This window comes from Raphanus sativus, chromosome 6 (genome assembly GCF_000801105.2).
Source record: "Raphanus sativus cultivar WK10039 chromosome 6, ASM80110v3, whole genome shotgun sequence".
Classification (NCBI taxonomy): Eukaryota; Viridiplantae; Streptophyta; class Magnoliopsida; order Brassicales; family Brassicaceae; genus Raphanus; species Raphanus sativus.
Window position 1 is genome coordinate 51,228,508 of NC_079516.1, and position 12,408 is coordinate 51,240,915.

General features: G+C 37.7%; 5 protein-coding genes across 6 annotated transcripts; 1 reads left to right on the forward strand and 4 right to left on the reverse strand.

The window, feature by feature from the left end:
• Positions 1 to 1,035, reverse strand: LOC108811721 (probable calcium-binding protein CML35). Its single transcript, XM_018583807.2, has one exon. It carries the CDS (start codon positions 872 to 874, stop codon positions 254 to 256), a length of 621 nt encoding a protein of 206 aa, XP_018439309.2. The 5' UTR covers positions 875 to 1,035; the 3' UTR covers positions 1 to 253.
• A 3,558-nt stretch (positions 1,036 to 4,593) lies between these two features.
• On the reverse strand, positions 4,594 to 5,913 carry LOC108811720 (cysteine-rich and transmembrane domain-containing protein WIH2). 2 transcript variants are annotated; one of them, XM_018583806.2, is made up of 4 exons: positions 5,775 to 5,913; positions 5,647 to 5,704; positions 5,294 to 5,561; positions 4,594 to 4,911 (listed from the first exon to the last, which is right to left on the reverse strand). In XM_018583806.2, exons 2-4 carry the CDS (start codon positions 5,681 to 5,683, stop codon positions 4,866 to 4,868), a joined length of 351 nt encoding a protein of 116 aa, XP_018439308.2. In that variant the 5' UTR covers positions 5,684 to 5,704; positions 5,775 to 5,913; the 3' UTR covers positions 4,594 to 4,865. The 2 variants fall into 2 exon arrangements, with proteins under 2 accessions (XP_018439308.2, XP_018439307.2); XM_018583805.2 differs by having other exon boundaries at positions 5,647 to 5,893.
• A 753-nt stretch (positions 5,914 to 6,666) lies between these two features.
• On the forward strand, positions 6,667 to 9,384 carry LOC108811718 (uncharacterized). The gene is made up of 11 exons (XM_056987449.1): positions 6,667 to 6,693; positions 6,794 to 6,891; positions 7,124 to 7,175; positions 7,394 to 7,486; positions 7,660 to 7,770; positions 7,882 to 8,092; positions 8,185 to 8,525; positions 8,607 to 8,716; positions 8,799 to 8,857; positions 8,933 to 9,120; positions 9,196 to 9,384. The coding sequence occupies exons 1-11, from the start codon at positions 6,667 to 6,669 to the stop codon at positions 9,382 to 9,384; spliced, it is 1,479 nt and encodes a 492-aa protein (XP_056843429.1).
• LOC108811719 (embryo-specific protein ATS3A) lies at positions 9,374 to 10,571 on the reverse strand. Its single transcript, XM_018583804.2, has 3 exons — positions 10,343 to 10,571; positions 10,121 to 10,228; positions 9,374 to 9,777 (listed from the first exon to the last, which is right to left on the reverse strand). Exons 1-3 carry the CDS (start codon positions 10,466 to 10,468, stop codon positions 9,487 to 9,489), a joined length of 525 nt encoding a protein of 174 aa, XP_018439306.2. The 5' UTR covers positions 10,469 to 10,571; the 3' UTR covers positions 9,374 to 9,486.
• Positions 10,572 to 11,091: 520 nt separating this feature from the next.
• Positions 11,092 to 12,408, reverse strand: LOC108834068 (putative F-box/kelch-repeat protein At1g13200). Its single transcript, XM_018607432.2, has one exon. It carries the CDS (start codon positions 12,406 to 12,408, stop codon positions 11,092 to 11,094), a length of 1,317 nt encoding a protein of 438 aa, XP_018462934.2.

Consider the following 12,408-nt stretch of genomic DNA (forward strand, 5'->3'; position numbering starts at 1 on the left):
TTTATCAAAATATGATGAGTAAACTCTTTAGATCAACCGGAGAGTGACACATGTGCATATTATGAGTATAATTTTAGAGAAACCGACGGTTAACTTGCTTGCCGTCACGAATTTAAACCCCAACGCAAAGTAGAAATTACAGAAATGTATAAAATAGTGTAAATAAAAGGCAAAAAGAAAAAGAGAGAGAGAGAGAGCATGGCACGATGTCATTATCATTTCAATCATACAAGCATGACTCAATGATGATCATTCATCGCTTGGAGCCTGGAAGCTCCATCATGCGGCAAAAGTCATCGAACCGAACAAAACCATCACCGTTCCTATCAACAGTCGCTATCATACGCACACACTCTTCTAACGTGCACCGCTCGTCTCCTATAACTCCAAAAACTCTATGCAACTCCTCCGCCGAGATCCTCCCGTCCCGGTCCGCGTCGAAAAACTCGAACACCTCCCTCATCTCCTCCGTCTCTACACACCCTTCTCCGGCGGATGTCCCAGCCACGCGGCTAGCCAGCTCCTCGAGGCTGATACAACCCTCAGCAGCGTCTACTTCTCTCAGCATCATGCTCACCTCTTCGGGACTCGGCGGTTCGGGGCTGAGCCTGCTAAGAAGCGCCGCGAGATCTCTCCTCGAAACCACACCGTCGTCGTCCCGGTCTATCAGCTTAAACGCTTGGACCAACTCGGTGTAGAAGTCACCTGAGTTTTGTGGGAGGAGGACACTGACGGGAGTAGCGGCGGGGCCTGGCTTGAGATCACCGTCGGAGGAAGAGGAGGAGCTGAAGGAAGAAGGTTCAGATCTGGAGACGGACGAAGAGGCTTTGGACTTGGACCGGAACATGCGTTTGAGGCTAGCGGCGAGCTTCATGATACCGGAGAAGAAGAAGGAGGAGATGAGAAGAGGTTAGTATCTTGTTGGTGTGAGAGGAAAGAGGGAGGAAGGAAGGTATTAAATGGGGGAGAGAAAAGAGAGAAGCCATGGGCAGCTTCCGCGAAGCTTCGTCGAGAGAGTGGTTTGATGATTTTGATACTTTAAATACCCTAAAACACTATCATATCTTTATTCATTCATTCCTCTATTTTCTTCCTTCTTTATTTTTAATCTTTTGCCTTTTCCTAGATTTAAAGAGAAAGCGATTCAAAATTTATTTCGTCTTGTAACGTACACATGCAACGTATCTACTAGGAGAAAATACAAACGTAATCTATCTACTGTTTTCTTTCTCGTAGTAGGGGTTAATGAAAGAGTTTTAAGTTAAAGAAACGATAATATGCACTTGTCTCATAAACTACATAGGTTTTGTTTGCGTCTGGATTCGGTTCATTACTATTTTGTTTGCGTCTGGATTCAGTTCATTACTATTGTCTGACATCGTCACAGACACATGCAGGTCCAGACTGGTCGTCTAGTCATGAGTCATGACTCATATGTACCTAATAGTTCTTTTTAATAATTTATTGATTGGTGCCGAATTACGAGAATGTTTTTACCTTTTTTTCTTATCGATTTGTTTCTTTTTATTATTTTTAGTGAGTTTATTTACTCTGGGCAATTAGCGTAAAGATTGGTTGAGACTCTTTTTCATGACACGCGAAAGAAAACCAGTAAGAAAAAGGGTATCGTCATCTTTCTATTTGTCAATTAGAACTCAATACTTGTTTGTCCAAAAAAAAAAAAAAAAAAACTCAATACTTTGATAGTATATCTAAAAAGCCCATGCTTTGTAATTTTCTCAACAGTTGCATGAGATAGACTTAAAAACTAAAACAAATACTATTTGATGACTTTGTATAACATTCTTTTGCGGCTAAAGTTAACATCGGCGTGGCGTAACACTAGGGCTGGGTAAATAAATCGAATCCGAAAATTCGAACTAAATCCGATCCGATAAAAATGAATCTGAACCGATCCGAATCCGACATAAATACCGAATGGATCTTGTTTTTTGGTATTTTGGGTTATGAGTATTATCCGAACCGAACCCGAATCTAAATGGATATCCGATAGAATCCGAATTCAAAACTTTAGAAAGATTTTATACCAAACATGATTTCAATTCCTAATATGTACTCAAAATACATTAGGATATATTGAACATCTAATATACTTATGTATTACATAAAGGTTGGTGGTTCTATTACATGAAAGTTGATGGTTAAAGGTGGCTGTTGAATTTTGAAATATTTAAATTTAGATTTTGTTTTCATTAAACAATGTTTCTCATTTCATAAGGTCGTGGTTTTTGTTTTATGATTTCGTTCATTTGATTTTCTTTTTATCAATAAATATGTTTTTCTTTCGTTTGACTTTAAATGATCATGGTTGATGTTCGTTTCTTATTTTTAAATCAATTTTATTTATATTTTAGTTACAAAAAGGTACAAATTAGGTATTTGAAACCAAAACAAACTAATTTTACTTATGTTTTGGTTACAAAGTAGGTACAAATCAGATTTTTTAAACCTAAGAACCGATTGGGATCCAAACCCGAAAGTACATTGGGTTGTACCGGTTCTTTGAAGATTTACTAACCCCACCCGAACTCGATAGAACCCGAACTGGTCCCGAACCTAACTTTTAAATAATCCGAATGAGACTGATTTTAACAAACCCGAAAAACCAAAACCCGATTGGATAAAACCGAAATCCGATTGGGACCCCGAATGCCCATGCCTACCTAACACGTTGTGTGTGTGTGTTTTTCTTTGTTAATGGATTTGTAAACCAAAAAGTTTCAACATCATTAGCAAGATATATTCAATTGTTCCGGCTACATAAACAATTAAAAATATCCACAGAACGTAAGACGCACTATTTGGTACGGCAGACCCTGGTCTTATAAAAATAATTTGTGTGTAGAACTGATGACAAGTTGATATAACCGAATAGTTTAACTTTATCTATTGACATTTGAAATTATTAGTATTATAAAATTTTAGTAATCATTCTAGAATAAATACGAAACAAAATCGATAGTGTTTTATGTTGTTTCCGTACCTAAAGAAACTTTTTTTTTTGTTTCGAATTCAAAAAATTCTAGGCCTAAACCCATAATCTTCTTGGACTAATCCCCTCCCGCAGGACCTAAAAAACCTTTCACAAAGCTAAAGGTAAATTTATGGAGTCAAAGGACTGATCTGAATAGGTTATGAAACTCTTCTTTGATATCTACTGTTTAGAACATTTTTGTAAGCCACTCCTTTTTGTCGGAAGATAACTTAATAGATCAGCATCAGAAAATATGTATCAATATTTTAAAGATCCTGCACATCATCTTTCGTGATTCAGATTCGTAAGCATTAGAAGAGAACATCAAAAATAATCTTCAGCTTGCAAACTAAGTAACATGTTAATTGGCAAAGATCCCACCCAACCATGCTCTCACAAGAAGAATGCGAAGTAACATGGGTCCAGTAGGAGCAGTCTTGTCTTCGTTACAATGCCACCAAAGTATGGGCCTCAAATGGCTTCAGTTCAACCATAATGGGCTTTAATTTTTTTGTGTTATATCCCATAGGGGGCGAGGACAAGTATCAGATCCATGATCCAAAGCGCGATTTGGAACTTTGTAACATGCAACTAAACTGATATGGAAAGTATCCATAAAAGTTGCTGCTCAAAAAGAAAAAGGGAAAGTATCCATAAATAAATAATATGGACAGTGCTCTACCCTTCTAGTTACTTCTAGGCGAATTTTAAAGTCAAAACGTGGCAGAACAAAGACTTTTCAGACCCTAACCGATATAGACTTGTTCTTCAAGTAAAACTCGTAGAGCCCAAGAACAAGTTTTCCAAAACCTCTCCTTATTTCCATTATTCATCTATATAAAGCAGATACGTTAACACACGGCAACCATCTCTAACAAAGTTTGATTTAAGTTTTCGATTTGATTGCAAGAGAAGAAACAAACAATGTCTGGTCTTCTTCAGTTCAATTTTTTCCCAACCGATTTCTACTATCCGAAGCCAAGTCGCGTAGAAACCACTGACAAGGCCCCCAAACCTTGTGTTCAGTCAGTATCTTCATACGGATTCAAGAAAGAGATGGCGATCAATGTTACAGAAAAAAACCAAAGGGGTTTGGTTCGTTATGTCAACGGCGAAACAAAACGGCGTGGATCATCTGATGCTGCTATGTTTCTTGAATATTCTTCTAATGATTGTGACTCTACCAGTTAGTACTTTTTTTTAAAGTTTTGACTGAATAAAAAATCTTGCTATTTTTTTTGTTGTTTTAATACTTGTAATGGAATATTTTCACACACAATATTTGTAATGAATTCTAAAATACTTTATATTTTATGCCTTGACTAATTGCTACTAGTTTCATAAGTAGCATTGATATGTTTGAAGAGGGTTTTGCTCTCTCGCAGATTACAACAGTTACCTAACAACATTAATGGAAGAACCAACCCATGTGGCCATGTGGAATGGATTGCAGACAACATGGCCACTTGAAATCGAAACTACTTTTTGCAATAATATAGTATACGTATGGGGAATCAATGATATATGGAAGTAACTAAGAATCATTTAAGATGAGATAATACGAGTTATGATTATGAACACAGAGAGAGAAAACTGTGTACTGAGGCAAAAGGAATAGTGTATTCATATCATACCAACCAATTTACATTCCCATTATCTCAAATCCAAACCTGAGCTAGCTAGAACGTCGATAGAAACATAATTTATGAGCCCAAAGAAGACAAAACGTAAAAGAAAGCGAATAGACGAGAGATTATATTATCAGCAATCCATTCATTTTATATCCCATAAATCAATTTAAGGTTCTTGTGTTTTGCCAAACACTTCTCTTGCAAATGAAATCAGCAGCCTCTGAGAGCAGATACTTTAATCAGAAGCAAGCATCCAAGAGACAACAACAGCAGAGAGCAGCAAGACTGCAAAATCAAAACCATTTGTTCATATTCTCAAAATGCAAGTATGTATAGTTTCAACTATTCATGACACTATCAAAAACCAGTAACATAAGTAAACATGCAATGTAGAATAACCAGTAATATTTTAAAAAGATTGATGCAAATTAACAAGTTGGTAATCATGTTCATCCTAAACATATAGGCAATATGCATGCAATTTTCACACTCTTTAATAATGATTCAAGCTATACAGAGGAGTATTTTAGGTGTAACCACATTAGACAATTTTTTTACTAAAAATCTGAACGTTGAATATAATCAAACAGTGAAAATAGCTAGTCTACATAGATCCATACGAAAGTCACAAGATATGATTAGATCGAGTGCAGTTTAGGACACATACCATCCTTCTAGACATCCAGGACCGGACTTTTGTGGCTGCTGATGATGCGGTGGTGGCGGAGGATATTGAGGCGCATAAGGAGGAGGATAACCTTGAGGAGGATAGCCCTGCTGTGGTGGATAGCCTTGCTGTGGTGGATAGCCTTGTGGTGGATAGCCTTGCGGCGGATACCCCTGCTGTGGAGGGTAGCCTTGCGGCGGATACCCCTGCTGTGGAGGATATCCTTGCGGTGGATAAGCATCTTTTGAATATCCCTCCGGCGGATAGCCTGATTCAGATCATCAAAAGCTAAGCACGGATCGGAGATGATCAGATTTAAAGAAATATAACGATGCAATAGGCAAGAGAATAACCTTGAGGAGGAGGAACACCGACAGGAGGTTGACTCATTGTTAGGTTTCTTCTGATAACCTGTAGAAACGTGTACGTCAAGAAACAATTTAGACGAAAGGAGGAGGAGGAGATGAAGCACAGTGCACACCCCCTGGATCCACAAAAGTGAGAGTAGTTATAGGAGGCGTTAGAGAAAGTGAAGGAGATGGAAACGAGGAGGAGAGTGTTTTAAGTAACACGCGTTTTTATCTCTATCGTTAATAATAATACCAATGTGAGTTGTAACCAACAACCTATAGTTATATGTTGAGTATTACAACAACTTTCACGAGGTTTCTGCCCTTTCCAGATATTATCTCTGTTTGTTTTAAACAAAAAAACAAAAAACAGAAAAACAATAATACTACTATTTTCGTTGGTTGTTTCTTCCAGAAAATTAAATGTACATAATTTTGACCAAAAAATAATATTTAAATGTGCATAATAAACAAAAATAACAGCCTGCATTATGGGTAACGTTTGCATCTTTATTTATTCTTTCAGTGTACAGTGTTCTTGATGTTTACAATTACGTTTTAGCTACTTTTTTTGTTCCCAGAACAGATGTTGTATCCAGACTAGTACTGGTTGGTGGGTAAGAAAAGGATGTTGAATACATTATACATGATGGTGTTAGTGTTACCAACACTGTACTAAAATAATAATGCCCTACTGTATTCATACCTAAGCACGATTCTAACCCAGCATGTCCTAAGTGCACAGAACGTCCGGTGCCTCCATGTTGAAGTGCATCATCTTGATTCTCATCAACATAAAAGCAGAATCTAAATGGACAAACAAAATTCACTAGACATAAGTGGAAGAAGTTGCCTTTTTTGACACTGTGTCCAAGTTTATTATCGCCTTATCTCATTTGAATCTTTTCGACGTAAATGTCCCATCATCATCCAATTCAAACTAGATTAAGAAAAAAAAAACTCATCTTCAGACAGCACTCAATCTTCCAGGTCGGTTCTGAGATCCCCACAAACCAGAAGAACATGTACCGAAGTTATAAACCGGAATCAGTAAAAGTTACCCAAAGTTTGATTCTTTTTTATTGGAGTGGTGTCATTGCGCCGCTCATTAATTAGCACTCGTTGTGTTTTTTTTTTGTTGTTGAATCAGCAAGTACTCAAGTTGTATAGTAAAGAGCTACCCGACATGAACTACGCTTCAGACACTCGGAAGCATTCTGCTTTCCTTGAGAAATGCGTCTCTAAAGGGTTGGTTATATTCTCCACTTAACACTCTCTCTTATTTAGAGTCTTTCAACCATTCCTTAGATTTTGAGAGCTATGAATTAGACAATTTAGTAAGGATTTTAATTAAAAAAAATCTGGTTTTTTTTTATAACAATTTAGTAGCCATTAGACAAGTATAGAACAATGTTTCATTTGCCTATGTCTATGACCGGTCCTGCTTTTAACTGCTCGTTTATATTGTGCTTTCTTGCAGCAAGTATTGTTCATTGGTTCTGAAGTCGACACTCAACGGTGTTTCAGATGAGGTGAATAAGCTTTTGTTATATGCTTCTGGCCTTTGATAAAAAGCAGCCTAGGACTTGATGAATCTTTGATATCCATGTACATGAAAGCTATATTCTTTTATCTAATACAAGAGCTGAAATCTATCTAACTACACTGTCAAAGAATGACAGAATATGCACTTAGTTTGTCTGCAATTGTATAAATTTAATTTTTTTTATTGGTATGTGATTTTTGGTAGGTCTTAGCTGCAATCACCTATCAAATAGTCCCTGCTGATACACAGTATGCTGAGATACCTCTTGCTGCTGTTACATTCACACACCAGAAAAAGGTTCGTCCTGCTCTTACTCATTTAGATAGTAACAGCTTTTATTGTTAAATGTCTGTAACCTCCGTGTCTGTAAACACTTCAAGTGTTTAGCTTTTTCTTTGCAACTGGTTTTACTCAAGATAGCGTGCTTGCTTGCTAGAACCTAATTGGGGCTTCTACAAATACATTTTCAGGGTTTTGGTAAACTCATCTATGAGGAATTAATGAAGAGGCTTCATAATGTTGGCATTCGGACTATATACTGTTGGGCAGACAAAGAATCTGAGGTCTTCTGGGTTAAACAGGTGACTACGTTTAATGTTCTCGGAGCTTTCTCTTTATTGGATTCAAACTAAGATATATTTCTGAACTACTTTACCTGTGGGCTTTCTGTAACTTTTTATGTACTTTTTCAGGGATTTATAGCATTGGCAGAGGTAGACCAGAAGGGAAAAGCAAAGAGGCTACACATTAAGCCTAACATTCGAAAAGCCCTGTGTTTCCCCGGGGGTTCCACTCTTATGCTTTCTCATCTGAAAAAGGAATCTCCTGTCAATCCTGCAAATCTTGTGGCCGGAGAATCAGTTAAACTTGGAGAGAGCTTTGGTGAAAGCGTTTATGTTGACTGTAAGTTCTCTTTAATGTTCATATCACAAAGCATTTTTTCACTTATTGGAGAATTTTTTTTTTTCATTTTTGTTACAATGTTACATACACAGGTCTCTCTACCATCAGAAGTCCAACGGACTCAACCACCACAGGAAAGAAACACGAGAAAGTTATCTCTGACCAAGCTGCCACAGCTGACAGTGAGTCCACACCTGGCTTGAAGAGATCTTGGGAGGAAGCTTCACTGTCTTCTCTACAATCCAAAAGGATCAGGGTAAAACGCAATAATGATGACTCTAACGTAGCTAAAGAGGATCTTGCTATAACCTCCAAGCAATCGAAATCAACCAAGAATCCTCTGCCCACAATCTGCAAAAGAAACAATGTTGATAGCTACAGAATCTTGTTGATGGACATTGGAGACGAAAACAAGCGAGATTGGTTAACAGAGGTATTTGGATAAATGCATTTCACTTAGATGTGTTTTTTTTTCTATTCACCTTATGTTGTCTTCTGGTTTTCTTATTACAAGATAATAAGAAAACTAGGTGGGGATGTGACCCTGGATGGCAACATGAGCACGCATATTGTCACCGGAAAAGTCAGGAAAACTCTTAATCTCTGCACGGCTCTTTGCTCTGGGTTAGTCTCTAAACTTACTTGCATCAAGTTTGACTTTTACCAAAACTATGCGTTTCAATTGCGCATCAAAACTTGCTTGCAGGGCTTGGATTGTATCACCAAGTTGGTTAAAAGAAAGTTTCCGACAAGGCAGATTTGCTAGTAAGATGAACTCTCTCTCTCTGGTGTGTTATTATTAACTGAACTCTTTTGCTGATGACACTGTTTGTGCATTAGATGAAGCCTCCCACATATTGCACGATGATGACTACCAGTTAAAATATGAAACTGATTTGAAAAGCACAGTTCTCAGAGCAAAAGCTAGACCAAACTCGTTGCTAAAAGGATATGACGTGTGCGTTGGACCTCACGTTAAGTTGCCTGTTGACACTTCATCTGCTATCATAAAATCTGCTGGTGGAAATGTAAGTGTGCTTTTCAACATTCAGAATCCAAAGCATGTATGTAATTTTTTTTTTTTGTGTGTGCGGACCTTTCAGGTGATTAGAGGATTGGATGAGGTAAACGAGGCATCTAAAACGATATACATAGGGTGCGAAGAAGACACAGCTGAGGCTTTGTGCGCAGCAAAGAAGAGGGTCTGGACGTTCAGCAGTGAATGGTTAATGAACTGTGTGTTGAAGCAACAACTTGAGCTTCAAGTTACTCAGTTTGTAGAGTCCTTGTAAACCACACATTGCATTTATTTGATTTAAAGCGTTATTTAACTTTAAAATTACATGTTTTTTCTTCTCACATATACACTCAAAACAGATTGCTTCTCTTCAGTTTTACATAGCTGCAACGGAGGCAATGTTGGGCTGAGAAGACTTGGCAATGCCGTTGCAGACGTTAAAGCCGTACCAAACAGAGTTAGGCAAGAAGAGGTTATAGTAGAAAGTGGCTGATCTGATGTACGAGCCATAGATCTTGACGTTCTCTGGTTTCCAGCCGTCGTATCCTTGTCTGAGTAGGTAGAGATAACAGACGTCATGCATACACGGTCCTGTTATCTTGTATGTGTCCGAAGAACATCTTTCAAATGCCCTCGAGTGTGGATCGTCTAGTCTCTTCACGTATACCTTAAGCAAAAAAAAAAAAAGGATAACCAAAGAGGAGAAGGTTAATATAACTGTCAGAATGCAATTTAATTTTTAACACTATTCACCAAAATGCAAGCTAATACTTGATAGTATACTATACTTTATTACATTGATGTATAGTTTGAAAACATTAAAAAGATGATGACCAAAAAGTCGCTGACAAAGAAAATTGAATTTTAAGATCTAACTTTTCTCATATTAGCTGTTTATGTCGATTACTAATAATCTGTGATTGGTGAAACACTAAGCCACGTTATTTGCATCTAAAGATTCTAGAAACTTTGTTTAGACGTAAGGAACAAAGAAAAAAAAAACAGTTTACCTGGTTGCCGTAGACATCACCAAACGCGATACTGATCTTATCTCTGGTGTAAGACACCGAGGAACAGCTTGTCTTAATGATCACCGTGTAAGAACACCCACCCGCATTCTGAAATATTTGATCCAAAATGAACAAAGAAAATTAATCAATCGACCATTGATAGGTTTGTTTCCTTGATTCCTGGATCAAGAATCTTACAAGTGATTTGAGATATGTTATTACCTCTAGCTGTGGTTTAGGTAGAAACGAATCAATAGGCTGAGGTTTAATGGTGATGAAGGATCTCGCCGAGGAAGACGTTGTGAGAAAACATAATGCCAAGAGAAACAAAGTTAACCACCTGAGCATTTTTCTAAGTTGAAAAGGTTTGGAGATAACAAAAAGTTCAGATCTTAGTAGTTAGGACCAAAAAAGTGATTCTAGAGACACCGACACGAGGATCACGTTCTTTTTAATAATTGGGTGAGTTTGTTTTGTGTATTTTATGTTTGCCAACAAGAATAAAACCGTCCTTTTCTGTCTTTATGCATAGTTTCTCAACCACTATAGAAAGATTTTTTCAAAAAGGAAATTTAGAAAACTACCTTGTATAGTTGTATGGTTGGAAACTATTATTTTCTAAAATTATATGACTATCAATTGGAAGCAAAGTTCATTTTGAATTTTATCCCTAGGTTTGTTTCTCTTGTTCGGTTATTAATAATCACCTCGGAGGCTTTTCTATTGTTGTTGGTCTTTAATAAAAAGAATAGAAGACCTTTGGAAGAATTTTTGACAAAATACAAAAAAAAAGTTCGCAAAGGTAATACTAAAATATAAACGATTACTAATCGACCGTCACACATCATTTTCCATCTAAAGAGGAGAAGAAATTGCAAGAGATATGGATCTTTAGAAAAGATAGACATGCTATGTTACTTTCATGCTCTGAATACACATCAAACGTTGTTGCAAATAGTATAATCTCTTGATTAGATATGAGAGATCAAACTTTGAAAATAAGTAACTTTTCTCCAAGCCCTATAATTCCGGTAAAAAAAGTCTAGAGACTTTGTTAGGGGGTCGTATTTTACCAGACCGCGGGAACAGCGATGTGAAAGCAGGATCTTCTTGTTCTTGCATACTGCCACAGGTGTGGATGGCTCAACCATATCCTTATTGCTCCATTCAAACATATCGCGGATCTCAGTCTGAGGAGAAGGGCAGGAAATGAGATCTATGGAAAAAATCTTCTCCCAAGTGTCTTCTGATGGTTTTAACCTCCAAATCTCTTGGATCATGGTAACGTGATCCCTCATCGACATACACAAACGGTTATCCAGACTGCACATGTCTATATGGTTAGGATCTGAACCAGCAATGGCAGGAATGATATTCGGCAGCAACCTGAATGTTTCTGTCTGGATATCAAAAGCTACCACTTGGATTCTAGCGTTATATGGTTCCGTGAACCAGTACACCGACCCATCTGAATAGGCGGGCTTTTGATCATAAAATATACGATAACTTGGAGTGCAAGACAAGTATCTCCAAGTGTTTGCCCTAAAGTCAAAAATCTCGCACTTGGTAACTCCCTCGTTCGGAAACGAAGCATCAGCGTTGTAGTTTTCACAATTATACAACCAAACTAATTTATAACCAGAAGCAGCAGCCTTGACAAATGCTAGATGAAAGACTGAATCCATTAATCTCCAATCTTCTGGAGTCGGGTAAAACTTGTGAATCGAAATCTGAAACCTAGAGGGAGGAAGTTGTCGAAGCCACCGTGTAGCCGGGTTAACTACATATACAGAGTGAGATTGTGGGGAATGAATGCAGAAAAGGCCATCACAGTTTTCTGAAACGTAGGTAGAGTTAAAGAATCCTTGAGGGAAATTGATAAGACTAAAAGATAGAGTAGAACCCGATTCTAAGCAGAATGTTCTAAAACCAATGTCTGTGTCTGGGCGAAGAGTCCACTTTTCGCAATCTTCTACGGTGATGACCATAACCTTGGGATGAACCACGCAGTATTGCTCGGCGATCTTCAAGTGTCTCTCTGCGAAAGAGAGAGACTCTATCGTCACTCTCCATTGTTTTGAGAGCGACTTGAGTCGAATTATGGCTTTCACTGGAAGCCGCAAGAAGATCTCCTCGACGACATCGTTTGGTAGTGATAATGGAGCAGTCACTAGCTTCTCGTTTCTTCTTCTTCTTTTTCTTATTATTCTTCGGATTTTTCTTCTCTTTCTCTTTCTCTGAGATGATAATGATGATGCAATCGCTACTCGCTTCTCTGCCGTCTCCAT